The sequence below is a fragment of the Calypte anna genome, chromosome Z (assembly GCF_003957555.1).
Source record: "Calypte anna isolate BGI_N300 chromosome Z, bCalAnn1_v1.p, whole genome shotgun sequence".
Taxonomy (NCBI): Eukaryota; Metazoa; Chordata; class Aves; order Apodiformes; family Trochilidae; genus Calypte; species Calypte anna.
Genome location: NC_044274.1, coordinates 11,464,674 through 11,479,722, shown reverse-complemented (window position 1 = coordinate 11,479,722; position 15,049 = coordinate 11,464,674). Strand labels below are relative to the sequence as shown.

Below are 15,049 nucleotides of genomic sequence, written 5' to 3'. Positions count from 1 at the left end.
AGGCTGGATCCAGCCACGTTACCCCATGATGCCACCACTCACAGCCTCTGTGCAACCTGGGGATGCGATACGGGTGTTCCAGGTGCCCGCTGCCCCACACCTCGCCTGCCTTTCTGGCCCGGCTGAGGCCTTTCTGGCAGCCCCAGGAACATCCGGTGAGGGCCGTGTCCTCCCACCCGGCCGCAGCGGCGGTGAGGGGCAGCAGGGAGTCCAGCCATTCTCCTTCCTTCCCCAGTGCCTCCGCTGCCTGCTCCCGGTGCCGCGGAAAGAGCAGCACCGCTGCCCCGCCTGGCTGCCTGCGCCTGGACACTGCCCCAAACGTGGGCCAAGATGGCGGCCGCCTCTTTGAGGCGCGGAACTACACCTCCCGGCATGCCCCGCGCCCCGCCCGCCCAGGCGGATCCCGTGTGCCTGCGCACTGCGGACGTCACTGCCCTGCGGCGAACAGGCCCCGCGGGAGGCCTGGGACTTTTTCTGCCCTTTCTGCCGGGCCGGACCCGGATTCCCTGACATGTTCAGACTACTCGGTACCCGGCTCCAGGATTCGCTTCCAGCCGATCGCGGCGGGAGCCCTCTGAGCCGCAGGTCGGACGTGTCTCACTCCCTCTGATAGCGGCGAACTACAACTCCCGGCGTGCTGCGCGGGCGCTGCCGGGAGGTGCCTCCCATGGTGCCCCTCGGCGGCGGCGGCGGTGGTGTCTGTGTCCGTAGGGGCGGAAGGGCGCCGGGATGCGGCTGTCGGTGGCGGCCGCCATCTCGCACGGGCACGTGCACCGGCGGCTGGGGCTGGGGCCGCGCTCGCGCCTCGACCTCCTGCGCAACCTGGTGACGGCGCTCGTGCGGCACGAGCGCATCGAGGCGCCCTGGGCGCGCGCCGACGAGATGCGGGGCTACGCCGAACGGGTGAGGGACCGAACCGAACCGGACTGGACTGAGATTGAGGGGCAGCGGGCGTCCCGGGGGGGATCCTAATGGTCCTGACTCTTTTTTTCCCCTTAGCTGATCGAGTACGCCAAGCTGGGAGACACCAACGAGCGCGCCATGCGCATGGCCGACTTCTGGCTGACGGTGAGTGCCCGCCCCTTCCTCCCTCACCCGCCCCTCGCCGCCGCCCCCTGATCGCTGCTCGCCCCACCCTGCAGCCCCGCGGGCGGAGCTGAGCGTGCCCCTCCGCAGGAGAAGGATCTCATCCACAAGCTGTTCAAGGTGTTGGCTCCCCGGTTCCAACCCCACCCCGGCAGCTACACCCGCCTGCTGCAGATCCCCAACCGGGATGGCCTCGACCGCGCCAAGATGGCTGTCATCGAGCTCAAAGGGAACCCCTTCCCACCCCTCATCCAGCGCCAACGTGACAGCGAGAAGACGCTACTCAACCAGCTCCTGAAGGGCTACCGGGAGGACATGCAGCAGGCAGCAAACCCTCGGGTCCCCGAGGGCACCCCTGTCTAGGCATTTCCCCCAACCCTACCCTGAGGGAGGCCCCGAGTTGTGCACAGGGATGGGGCTTGGTGCCAGCTGCCCATGCACCAGCCAGGGTGTGTCTGTCCTGTTGCTGTCCCTGCCACAGGAATGGGAGATGTGCGAGGTTTGAAGGTTGATCACTTACCTTGAGTTGCCCTGATGGGGGCACGAGCTCAAGGGTTACTTGTGGCTTCCTGGGGTTTGAGTATAGCAAGAGAAGGGAATCAAGCTGGGAACCCTAATGGCTGGTGTTCTTCATGTAAATAAAATACATTCAGAAAGTTTGCATCTGTTTGGAATATATTCCTGTGTGTATGAGTTAGTAACTGATTGTCCCAAAGACTGGGTTTGTTACAGCTTCTGGCCTAACAGCCTGACTGGGGCAGCACCTGCACTGTGACAGGGCCAGTGTCCAACCTAAATATGTTTTGTTCCTTCCTCCCATGTTTCCAAACCTCTGACAAATGAGTGATCCTATGTAGGGAGGTAGCTGTATGTAGACACACACAAAAAGTTATTTCAAAGAAGCTAAAATTTGGTAATTCTTCAGGACACTTACCTAAAACAGTAGACTACTTATGTTTTAATGAATTCCAGTGAGAAATTGAATGTGTGGTACTGTTTAAAGAATAAATAAAAACACTTAAAACTACTAAAGGTCCGTGTTCAGACGGACCTAAATCTCTCTCATTACCTTGAATTTGTACTCTTTGCAGCTGTCCCAAATTTTGTTCAGACATTTTCCCCTCTGAATAGAATAAAAAACCCTGCCATTTTTATAGAGTATCCACATTATCAGAATGCCACGTTGAGACTTTAACAATGAACACTAAAGAATAATGTCTTCTCTATAGTTTTTTTCCTTAAATCAGTCTAATCTTAGTAAACTCAACCCTCATGTGTTACAGTAGTGATTGATCACCCAGAACACTGACTCACTCACTAGCCCCCTGGAGATTTTAATTGAGCTTCGGGAGTGCTGGCCCACACATTTCACTGCAACGTTTCAAAGCTCTAAGGACACTACACACCTTGAAAGCAAAAGCAAGTGCTTTTTAGCATGCATAGTCTCTTAGGATTCGAATCAGAAATGTGAATTTTGTTTGATAAACATGATTTATGTTACCTACCAGTTTATTTCGGCATTAACTTTACTGTGGCATTGAGGAGAAACAGGATTTTAAGCACTGAATAATCTTCCTTTGATCTGCCCCACCTGTCACTTTCTTAGGAGAGAAGGGATGATAACTGTCAAATTATTTTGTTAGAAAACTCTTTAAGATAAGAATGATGTCAAGGGAGGAAGATGACTGGGGCCCTGTAGCTGTAGATGAAAATACAGTGTCCATATTGCTGTCACCCAAAACATCCAGTTTGATCAGGGGACCCCAAAGCAAGAGCAGGTAGACATGTATGTAGGCAAATAAATATGAAAACAGATTTAGGCAGCAAGTTGAATCAAAACAATTAATGAGGAGATATCAAGCCGGGCTCTCTTCTGCTTGTCCTTAAATTAATAACACAAGAGAAAAGAAAGTGTAAAGATAGAAACTTCTAAGCCAAACCAGGGAAAAATCTTGACACTGATTTTTTTTATTCTAAAAATCCTTAATCTGTAATACAGATTTTTTTTCAATATCTGTATTAATATTAGGACAGGAGGCAAAGCGTTGACAATCTCACAAGCACAGGGTGTAGTCCCTCTGCATGCAATTCTCTGTCCCTGAATATTCCCTGAAATTGCAGGCTTCTACCAAGAGGGGAGGCTGTCCTTTTGGTCTGTCTTGTACTGTACTTGTGTGGGTCAGTCTTTCAGCTTCCTGTAGAGGAAAACAGGGAACTTTATTGTTAGGTACATGAAATCCATACCAACTATTCCCTTGTTATCCTGGCTGCCTGAGTCATCTCTATCCACCTTATGACCATGTAATACATGCAAAAAATAGATCCGTGTGATCATTTTTATGTTTTGCCCCCTTTCCTCAGCCCCTTCCACCTCTGGAAAATAGATGCCTACCTGACTGCAGCTGTGAGACTCCTGTACCAGTCGTTAATATCTTGCTGGTCGCTGGACATCAACAAGAGCCTCTTGTGTGGAAAGGAAAGCTGAAAGGCAAACACAATCTGATGCCACTCTGAGGCATTCCCAGGCAAGGAAGCAACTCTGATAAAAGGCCAGCCACCCACCCTGCATGCTGATTTCCACCCTTTTCTTTTCCAGAGAAAAAAATAGCATTGGGACTGGTGAGGTACCAAAAGCTCAACAGTAGTGAGCAAGTTCCAGACTTACCTACTCCTTCCAGCCACAAAAGACAGCTCACTTTGACTTAATAGGGCATTGGAAGTGCACTTTACAGCAGCTCTTAAGATATCCATTTTTCTCCCTTATTCCAAGTTGCCCCTGGGGGTTCTTCCACCACCACCATCTACAGATCACCACTCAGGGTGCTGCAACCTAGGGAGACTGAACTTGACACCAGAACCTCAAGCATCAGTCCCAGCCAATGACACCACAACTCTCAACAAATAAGGTGCACGAGCAGAATCTGTTGTGACAATACCTACATCTTCTTGCCCCCTCTGTTTTTCAGAGTTTTGTATAAGCTCAGTCCACAGCCAATGTAATGCTATGTATTCATATTCACATGACTGTGGTGCTGTCTCCCCAAACATGTGGCACTGAGGAGAGCATGTCAGAGTCTTACCCAACCCTCCTTTGTGTTCAGCAAAGCACCCAGCAGCCTGTACCCCAGAGTGCTCTGGAGAGCCTCCACCATGAAGGGGAAAGGACCTATATCACCCAAAAAGAGAATGGCTGCCCCAAATCCAGCTAGTTTGTGGTATTTGCTGTTCCCAACACTCTTGTCATCTCAGTCCTGCTGCTACAAGTCTGACCCCACAGGCACTTCTGCCAGGCAGAAGCAGCACATCTTACACTGAGGAGCCCTCCCTGGCTCTGTGTGTGGCCGAACACTTTATCCACAACACACTGGTGAAGAGGGTAGACAGCCTGGCATGCCAATTTCTTCGAGTTTAGTGGGTGCAGTGGGTGGCAGGGCTTGGTTGAAATAAAGATATCAGAAAAAAGGAAGAACATCCTGTGTTTCAGTTCTTCTCCCTTTGAAGGCACCACTGAAAGCCAACCTTCCCGGATATACCAGCGCCCTAGTTGGGGAAAAAAAGGATGTAATGAGGCAAATTGGGGAAGAAAAGGATGTAATGAGGCAAACAGGGATACAGTCAGCTACCCTTGTTGGTTACCAGGTTCTGCACCAATTCCAGCCATCAGAAGGGAATGGTTATCTACTGGGGCCAGTTCACCAGCACTGACAGCACCTATGCAGAAGCACTAATCAGCCAAAAACCTTTAGTACATGAGCAGCAGATTGAAGTTATAAATCCACCATGTCACTTAAGAGGCTATTATTAAATGCAATTATGTTTAAAGAGACCAGAGCAAAATCATGGTTTGAGAATGGTATGCATACCTTTCAATTAACATAAGCCTTTGGAAAACATACCATGAACTATGCTAAACTGTGTTGCCCAACTGTTTCTCATGAGAAGTGAAACACAAATTAGCCTAAGCTTTGAACATTATTTTCCCTCCATTTTGTTGCTTATGCGTGCCATCAATTTTAAAATATATAATTTCATGGCTGATTTAACTATAGACAGGATTCCAGTAGTTAACATATTACAGAATGCAGATTACTTCTCTCAAGAAAGGAAATGCAGAACACCACATTAGGAGAAAGGTTTCAATAGGCAACCCTGATATTCTTGTGTTACAGAATAGGGTCCAGCATCACCTGCTCATAAAATACACAGAAATAAAATGAGACAGAGATTAGCAAGGAAAAATAAAAACCATTTCAGAAACTTAGCTGTAAGAAGCAATTTTAAAATGACATCTACACAAAATTGAATAATTAAAGCAATGCCTTTATTATTGTACAAGATTGCCATGAAATCATGGGAATTACGAGGACCCTTGCTAGTAAGATTACCTATAAAAATTTAAAGCCATAATAAGGTATTGTGACCTGGGCTGACCTGGGAAACACCTGTAAGAAATTTTCAGCCATTGTTTTTCATACTTAGCTTCTCACTGAGCTAGTAAGTACCTTCCAAAAAACAATTTAAATTATGGATTGTGTCTTAGCATGCTACAGACATTAAACAAAGAGGCAAGTGAGTTCCACTTTGCTTTCTCCACAGACGCCACTCCTAATCTGAGTAAGAAGCTAGAAAAGGGAAGGGTGAGCTGCAGGAATCAGCACAAGTTTAAAAAACAAATGGAAGGAAGGCATCAGCATCATGGGGCTAGGCTGGGAGCTGTTTCCCTCAAGCTGTGCTGTGATCAGACTCCCTGGCATACAGTACAAGCAAGGCTGACCAGGATGTTTAGGGATACAGATTTTCCTTCAGGATTACCAGGGGTATGTAATTAAGGAAATTCTTGTGAAAGGATGGCAAGGAAATATCCTTTGGGAAGCTAGGGGTGACAGAACAAGTGTGCTTTGTTAAGGAGGCAGTTCTGGCTAAGATGGTATTTGCCTATTACCATCTTTCCTACATATGGAAGGCAGCTAGGAAAGCAGGGTCTCTTTCATTGGGAGCAGCTCATTTCAGGAACAGTGCCGAATGTGAGATATTCAACCCTAAAGCTACCCCTTCTGACTGATTTTATCATATTTCCTGTTTTATCATTTCTACCCTCATAGTAACAGGATGAAAACATTAAAGTTCTGAGAAAACTAACTTGTTTCTGTAAAGCTGGCCTCAAACAAGCAAGCCCCTGCTGCCTCTTACTTCTCTGCTTCTCACATCCAATAGTACCCATTTGACTACAGCTGACGGAAGTACAAACCATGGCAATTCTCTCCTAGATAACAGTAGGATAAGCCCTTAATTCTCATCCTACTACACATCTCAGAATATTCAAATTAAAAAAAAAAATGTGGGCCAAATGCTTTCAAGCAATGACTAACTCTGGCCCAGCTGTACTTTTTTGGGGTTAGGCTTTTTTGTCATGAGGTTCTCTTATTGGTCCTGTCATTCAGGATAAGTGATTTATATTTTTACTTATTTAATAACCCAATGTGCCTAGGCATCCCACACACATGCTGGTGCTCACTATTAGCAGAGCACGTGTCAGCTGCCTTTCAGCTAGTCACCAAAAGGAGTTTAAGTAGAATAGAAAAGAGAATTAAGAATGCTTAATCATTCTATTAAGCATTTTTGAGAATAACTTCTCAAAGTAGCTAAGTAACTTCTACTTGTGTTGGTATGGCTGGCATAGGGTTAATTTTCTTCATAGTTCCTGGGATGGAGTTTTGGATGTGCACTGAAAACAGCATTGACAATACAGGGATGTTTTCATTATTGCTGCCTAAGCACTGCTCTTTTCTGTTCCTTACACTGCCCCACCAGCAAGCAGGCTGGGGTTGCACAAGAAACTGTAAGGAGACACAGCTGGGACACACAACTGGCCAAAGGGATAATCCACACCATATGATGTCATGCTCAGAATATAAATCTGGGGGAAGGAAGAAAGAGGGGAGGAAGCATTTGGAGTAATGGTGTTTGGCTTCCCAAGTAACCATCGTGCATGATGGAACCCTGCTTCCTGGAGATGTCTGTATACCTGCCCATCAATGAGAAAGAAGTGCTGAATGAATTCCTTGTTTTGCTTTGCTTGCATGGATGGTGTGGTGTTTCCTTTACCTGTTTCTTACTTTTACTTTTCTGATTATGTCCCCCATCTCACTAGGGGGTTATTTTTTTGCCCAAAAATCCATGTGTATGAATTACAACCACATTTACAAGTACTTGGAGGTGTGCCTTAGAAATCTTTATACACAGTGACCCCCTGTCCAGTTGCAGCACTGTTTCCAGATGACCTCTGCAATAGCAGAGTTCTGTGAGGGCACAGGTGAAGCCCCAAGTGACCATTTCATAATTCCCCACACTGGACATATTTCTTACAACATTCCATATATAGCCTGCAGTGTGGTCTGTGTCCAGTCAGGACAGGAGGTCCTCCTGTAACAGGAGGTCATAATGAAACCCGTTACCCAATTGCACAATCTTACATGCCAGTGACTTTATGTATCACAGCTTTCAACACAAGTAGTCTGATTTCTGGCGCAGTTTAACCGTGCAAATAAAAGGAGGATCTCCATGTGAAGGGTGCAAACAGAAGGCCAAGAAGCTTGTAGCTCTAGGTAAAAATCACATTTTTTGGGACCTTGACGCTTGGAAAACTGTGGTTCCTGCAATGAAGTAGGGCCAACATCACTACTTACACTTCTCGAAAGTATTTAATGTCTGTCTCATTCTCATCTAGGACTTACACTCCTGACCTCCTTACATTCCTGTTACTATCTTCCTAACAACATTCCATCATCTCCTCCTATCTGAACATCAGACAATTAAGTTGGGGCTTATTCTTACTCAAAAATTCCTAATTATAAAAAAGAAAAAAATACGTGCTTCAATTACTAGTTGTATCCCTTGATTATCTATCTGTGGAATTTGGGCAGAAGGAGAAAACTCATTAATGAGTAGAATCAGAGATGAAAGCAAACATATCTCCAGTTATCACAATTTGGCAGAAAAAACCACAAAGCTTTCAGTTAGACTCACCTGGCACCAAAATCTGGGTCTTCTGTCCTTTCAGCAGTTTCTGAACCCGACGTAGCTGCAATGTGTTCTCTCTCCTACGAACAATGTCTTGGACCCACTCAGATACCCCAGAAACACATTTCACAGTCTCTGAAATAATAGCAACATATGCCAATGTTATCATGAGTATAAATATATTACAGCTTACTTACCTTGCTGTGAAAAGATAAGGTGAAATTAAGAAATAAATATTTTAAACCAAGTATCAACAACAGATTTATTCAGTAGTTTCAACAAGAGGCTGCACTTGATTACCTCCTGAGGCCTCTGCCCAACCAACACTTCTGTGGGTCTAAATAACATTTATTTATCTGATGAAACATAAGACAGTGGCACTAGCTGCTAGTAAATATGGCATGAAGAACATGAATTACCCCAGCAAATTGAGGCAAGTGACCAATATAGTCATAGAATGGATTGAGTTGGAAGGAACCTTTAAAGATAATCTAGTTCCAACTTCCCTGCCATGAGCAGAAGCATTTTTCACTAGATCAGGTTGTTCCAAGCTCCATCCAAACTGACCTTGAACGCTTCCAGCAATGGGGCACTGGTAACTTCTCTGAGCAATCTGTTCCAGTATCTTATCACCCTCATGGGAAAAAACAGAGCTGCCCTTTCTCCAGCATATCTCCTAAGCCACTCTCCCAGTCAGTTACTCTACTTTTTCATTCCCCATGTGCTCTCAGAGACATTTGATAAAGATGGAGAAGGGAACTAGTAAGCCAGTAGAACCACAAAGAGAGGACTATTTTTCTTCCTGTGGAAGCAGACACAAGATGTGATCCAAATATTAACAAGGAGGCTGACACTGATCAAAGTGACAGCATCTGTAGGTGGAATCATACTTGCAAGTTTCTGGTACTCAGCATTGTCTGGGATTGTATTCTCCAGCAAATCTCTGAAGAAATGCTTGTACCTAAGATAGAGAGAGGAGGTTTATTTCACAAAAGGAAACCAGGAACAGCAGCCTCTTCTGTTAATGACAGAAAGGTGAACAATTCTCCCCCAGGAGATTGAGTACACACTTCTAAGTCTAACAAACCTGCTTTTGGTCACAGTTCTTCAACCACATTATAATTTTGTCTTCAAATTTATCAACCAGTTTAACGCATATATTTTATATGTTTGCAAGCCTTTCGCATTTCTTAGAGTCCTGATAAATGCAAACTCACATATTACTTCAGTTTATGAGTCTCTCTTAGAAGACTTAAGCATTCACATAACAATGCCTTCAACAGATTTCTCTTTGAACTATCTTGTTGGGTTTTTTTTTAGTATGTCTGAATGGTTCTATTCATACCATGTTTCCTGCCCACACAAGAAAATAAAGGCATTTCTATAAGAACTAGGAGCTGCCTTTTTTTCTCTTTCCCTCTCCAGTCTACTGGAAAGGATCAGACCTCTGCAAATGCTTTCTCCCAATGAAGTCAAATTATTTTCAATTTAAAATTACAAAAGAAACAGCATATTGAATAGATCAACAAACTGGCAGCACTCCTGCAGTATGAGTAAAAGTTTTGAAGAAACTTGAACATGAAAGAGTTGATTAATGAAAAAAATACACCTTCTGTTAAAAAGACAATTTTTCCAAACATATGGGTAGCATACTGCTGCTTTACAAATTTAAAAGAATGATACAAAGAATTACAGTAAAAAGAGAGTTTACATTTATACTTGCCAAGCTGATTGAAAAGGTTACATAAAGCTACCTGAAGGATTGTGATATGCTCATACAGAGTTATTTTCAAAGAAACAAGGCTCTCCAATCTCTCAAATTTTCTTGAGCACCAATAAGACTATATTTGAAGAGCAGCTACTCGATCTATAGCAGCAGCTGCTGGGTTCCCAGCAGACTACCTATGTTACTCTGTGTTACCCACGTATCCTCCCCAAGAAAGGGCAGTCCTTGTCTGCAAGCAGCATTTTGCCTTGTGCACACACCTTCCTCTTCAAAAGGGAGATGATGCCTCAAAAAGGCAATGCAGCAATCCAGACTGGATCTGTTCAGGTTCAGACAGCTGTGATAGGCCCTAAATCTGAGGAAAGCATATAGCCCTGATAGCCAGACTGGGGAGAAAAGCTCCCTGTAGTTCATTAATTTCTTACACAAGAGAGCAGTCACAATGCTCCAGTTCAGTAAACAACATAAAAGCAAAGCAAGACCATCTCTGGCAGAGAGCACAATTTCTGCAGCACTTCAGACAGCTTGCTTTTGTTCAGGGCCTAACTTCAGTAGTTTACCAAGATGAAAGAAAACCTCTGCTTAAAGTCTGAGAGCTAGATGAAGGAGCCAGGGTTAAACAAAGCTACTTCTCTGCATCATCTCCCATCCATGTACGCTGATTGTCTACAGGTCATTGTTTTCTGTATGCTCCAATTTTGAGACGCATTAAGCAACTTTACCTCCCATAGCAACCAAGGTACACACGTTCCTTCTTCTCCTCTCATATTAACACCTTAAAGACACAGAACTGCTTACTTACTGGTGCAGTCTCTGCAGGGGCAAAGGAAGCAGATCCTCTAGCTTCCTCCCTTGAAACTGAGGTCGAGTCTCCTGGAGCTTCTTAAATCTTCGGAATGATTTATTTTTCCTCAGTTGCTCCTGTATGCAGCCAAAAAGGCATACAGGTTTTAGACTACAGAAATAAACACATAATCTAGTCTGCACTTGGCCTTAAAGTGCTTAAAACTTTTAAATTTGGTGTTTAGGGCTCCAGTCCTAAAAATAATAATCAACAATTTATTTTGTGGCCATGCATGTCCTCATTTGCTTTCTCCAAACCACAATTCTCCCAGCAGGTAATGGAAGTGGCACTGCATCTGCATACATGCACTGCAGCATAAAGCTACTATACTCAACAAATAGAAATTAAAAAAAAAAACAACAAAAAAACCAAGGTTGACTCAGATAGGAAAATAAGTAGCCCACCCAATACTTTTTATTGCTCATTTCAGGACAAAGCAATGCAGACCTGCGTTCCCATCATCTCAAGGGAAGTATCCAAAATGCCTTTTTCTGTTGGGAAATCTAAAGTGTGAATATCTGCATGCAAACAGAACAAGAGGGAAGCAACACCCCAGGGCATCCCATAGCTGGGAAGAAGCATGGACAAAAACTGGAAGTTTTTAAGCTGGTGGTTTTAATTCCAAACACAGCTGTCAGGACTTTGAAATAAAAATACATCTTTCTGAAAGTTCTTGGATGACAGGGTGTATTTGGAGAGGTAAGCCAGAAGGAAAAAAAGTGTTTTCTTCTACCATAGGAAAAAAAAACAGGAAGGAAAAGGAAATCCCATTGCTAGGGGATTTCCACTAACTGTTAGGGAATTTACCTCTGTTAGGGTACAGTTAGTGGTAGTGAGACTAGTAGGAAAATGAAGAGACCTGGTAATTCTCCAGAAAGAGATCACTGTCCCCTGCTGTGCCAACTGCAAACTCTTCAGGCTTGCCAGCTAAGGAGTGGCATTAAATACAGAACTCTGTTTGAGAAAGCTGTGCCCAGCACATACACAAACACCTGAGATAAAATTTTTAAAAATTTGAAGATCTATATAAAGAGAGGAGTTCTCCAGAGAACTCAAATCAGGACACATCATTGTGTTACAGGAAAAAAAAAAAAAAAAAAAAAAAAAAAAAGACACCAACCCATAAAGAGGAAAAAAATATTACACCAGAAATAGGGAAAAAAAGGGAAGGATGTAGCTGTTTTGCTGTTTTACAGAATGAAGAAAGAGAGTAAAGAAAGAATATAAAGCGTAAAAAATATAGTTACCTCCAAGGTTTTATTTGCCTGCTGCATATTCTCAGCATAGTGGCCATAGAGCTCCAGATTCTGACAGAAATTTTCCAGTGCTAGTCCCAAATTCCCTCTCTCCAGGTGAAGAGACAAAATCCTGTACATAAGGAACAAAGATAGCTCATGGGGGATATATTACTGATAGTATTTTCACAGCTCCCTTGTTCACTCCAATTCTTACCTTTCTTTGTCATTCTCCATTCAGTTTCTGTGCTAAATATGTGTTTAGTGTTCACCAAGTAAGCTACAGAAAGCATCCCTTAAAAATACGGCAGAGCAGATCTGCTGGGTTTAAATCACTATCCAGAGAGCAGCTTGGCATCCTGACATGTGGATACAGACCAGCAGGACACCTACAAGTGCCACCACCAAGGCTAGCAGTGCCAGATGAGAACCTCTGCTTTACAAGCAGTTAACTTTATTTCCTGAATCTTACTTCCTCATCAAGATAGAGTCCTCTCCATATAATTACAGGAATCACATCAGTATGTTCACCTACTGGCTGGCTGCATATATGGATTCCAGAGGTCCAAATATGGTGTCCAACACAGCAGGTTTCAGTGTTCCTTTGGCTTTTAAAATTGTCACGAAGAACTAAGTAGGAAAATAAGAAAATATGTCAAACATGTAAAATTCACAGGTCACTCAAAGGTTATTTGTGGCACACAGCAGAAGCATGAAGTTGCAGCCTGCACACTCTTAACCTTGAAAGGATGTCAAATCCTGTGAATGCCTACCTAGGATACCTATTATCAGATTTAATAGTTGGTAATTTTAACCATAATTGTAAACACATGGAACAGCACTACATCTCTGATAGAGTATTTTAGTACTCCTAGGTGAATCTGTTTTTCAGCAACTTCCCAGGATTTATCCTTGTATCTTGTCTGAGCTCTTACATTTCATACATCTCAGTCATGTTAATAAAAAAGTTAAATCTTTATGTCTGAATACTAAGTAAAGCCAAGGGGCAAAATGCACGAGTTATCAGATATTACAGAGGAGGTAAAAGAAGAACAACACAAAATCTTTCAGCCCCTGCAGCTGTCCCATGAAGCAGGGACAAACCAAAGTCCTGGGCTTGACCTTTCCCCTTGTCAACACCCATCAATTAGCCTGTAGGTACCCACATGTCAGAAAGGACCAAAATACTCACTGTGACCACCAAATCCAGCTGCTCAAGGTATTTGTGTTCGGTTTCCAGTAGCTCCCTGGCTGTCCGGCTGCGCTTTCTCTCCCAGCGAGCTCTCTGCTCTTCCACAGTGTTTGCTCCAGGCATAAATGGCAGGAACAAGTCACTCATGGCAGCCTCACAGCCGAGATACAAAAAGGTAACCGATCCTGAAGAGCCAAGAGAGATGGACACACAGCAAATGAATTACCTGCACTGCACATTAGGATTCTGAGCTACAAAGTTGACTTCCTTTCTGTCAAAGTAAAGAGCAAATTGCCAGCAATGGTTGTAACAGTTTCTCTCTGCACTCCTACACACAGATACAAGAGCCCTGCATCAGCCAGAAAAACAGTGCTGTAAAGACCAGACCACGAAAGTAAAGGCAGTACTTTAAAACAAACCTGTAAGCAAACCTCAAGTCTACAATCCTCGCTACAAACCATTGCTCCCTGTGCTTTGCCCCATTCTTGGTGCAAAATTCTTAATAAGCGAAACAAAGTTAACAGGTGGAAGAGGTACTGCAGGCAACAGTAGGAAACAGCTGTGAGATTTTTCTTGGTGATGGAAAAAGAGACGGAGAACATGCACTGTTTCTTGGTTTGCCATTGAGGTTCCCAAGAAGCAAGCAGTTTGCACTGCCTCTTTTTAGCACCAGTTTGTGGTTTCAGAGATAAGAGACTGAGCAACTGCTGTTAACCACACTATCTACTTACAAACCACCTTCACTACTGCTCTTCTCTTCTGCAACAGCAACACGGTGTTTTACCAGAGAAAAAACACTCCCTCTTTTATCACCCGCTCTCAGAGGAAGAGGCACATGTAACAGAGCACCAGTTAAATATTGCTCTATCCTGTGATCAAAACATAGTACAGGGTGTTACACACTTGCCATGGCATGAGGTCTGCTATTTCTTTGGAAGCTGAGCTACTCTCATAATAGTTCTGGTTCCCATATGGAGAAGTTACACTAATGCAGAAAGATGTATCACCCAAGGAATGGGAATTTATAAAATACAGACTTCCAGAAACATTTCAAACATCTGAATCTACCTTCACACCAAGAGAGTAGCAGAATTCATCCAGCAAGTTACCAAAATTCCAGGTGGCTGATGGACATGTGGAGGGTATCACCAGGAGCTTTTCTAGAAGTTTATCCTCTTACTTGCACCCAACACAACTACGAGCCTAGCCGAGGCCACCTTTTGGTCAGAGAGGGAGACCTGGCACCTCTGCAGGTAGAGTCAGCACTGCAGAAAACACCATGCAGGCAGAAAACACCATTGCAAAGTACTCATCAATAACAGACTAAAATGCTGCCATCCACAGAGCACCTTCAGCCAGGGTAGGCTGCATGCAGTCATGATTTTAGTTTTGAAGCCAAATTATTATTATTATTATCATCATCATCATTATCATTATTATCATTATCATTATTATCACTATCATTATTTTCCCTGGAGCACATGGACAGACTGGAGAACACTTCACCTGCAGGTGACAAGAAGCCCATCGGATCCCTTCTCTCTTCTCAGCACAGAAACCACTTTCTCGACATTTAACCACCTCATGATGCCCCAAGAGCAACATTTCCCTGCAAGATTTCTAAATCTCTTGTGAACAGGCCCCACAGCCCTCCCTTTATTACCGCAGCACAGCCGCTTTCTGTCTCAGAAGCGTTAACCACCTCATGGGGCAGCTCCAAGGGACCCACACAGCCCCATGGGCCACCCCTTCGAGGACGGTGCCTGCAGTAGAAGGCTCAGCCTCAGAGCGGCTCTTGCAAGTCCCCGCCTCAAGCTGCTGCCCCCTTCTAGCCCGCTCAAGCCTGCAGCTGCCGCCGCCCCCACAACTTGCGAGGCGGCTCGGCAATGACCCAGGGCGGCCCCCAGCCAAGCAGACCCGGGAAGGGCCTCCAGGAGGGCGGGAGA

General features: G+C 44.5%; 2 protein-coding genes across 2 annotated transcripts; one reads left to right on the top strand and one right to left on the bottom strand.

Annotated features, from left to right (window-relative positions):
- Positions 1-671: 671 nt before the first annotated feature.
- MRPL17 (mitochondrial ribosomal protein L17) lies at positions 672-1,749 on the top strand. Its single transcript, XM_030467941.1, has 3 exons — positions 672-903; positions 1,000-1,068; positions 1,177-1,749. The coding sequence occupies exons 1-3, from the start codon at positions 730-732 to the stop codon at positions 1,447-1,449; spliced, it is 516 nt and encodes a 171-aa protein (XP_030323801.1). The 5' UTR covers positions 672-729; the 3' UTR covers positions 1,450-1,749.
- Positions 1,750-3,048: 1,299 nt separating this feature from the next.
- On the bottom strand, positions 3,049-14,252 carry ARHGEF39 (Rho guanine nucleotide exchange factor 39). The gene is made up of 10 exons (XM_008498188.2): positions 14,213-14,252; positions 13,104-13,288; positions 12,447-12,541; positions 11,924-12,044; positions 10,635-10,753; positions 8,997-9,067; positions 8,113-8,241; positions 4,397-4,626; positions 3,479-3,567; positions 3,049-3,281 (listed from the first exon to the last, which is right to left on the bottom strand). The coding sequence occupies exons 2-10, from the start codon at positions 13,248-13,250 to the stop codon at positions 3,266-3,268; spliced, it is 1,017 nt and encodes a 338-aa protein (XP_008496410.1). The 5' UTR covers positions 13,251-13,288; positions 14,213-14,252; the 3' UTR covers positions 3,049-3,265.
- Positions 14,253-15,049: the final 797 nt, after the last annotated feature.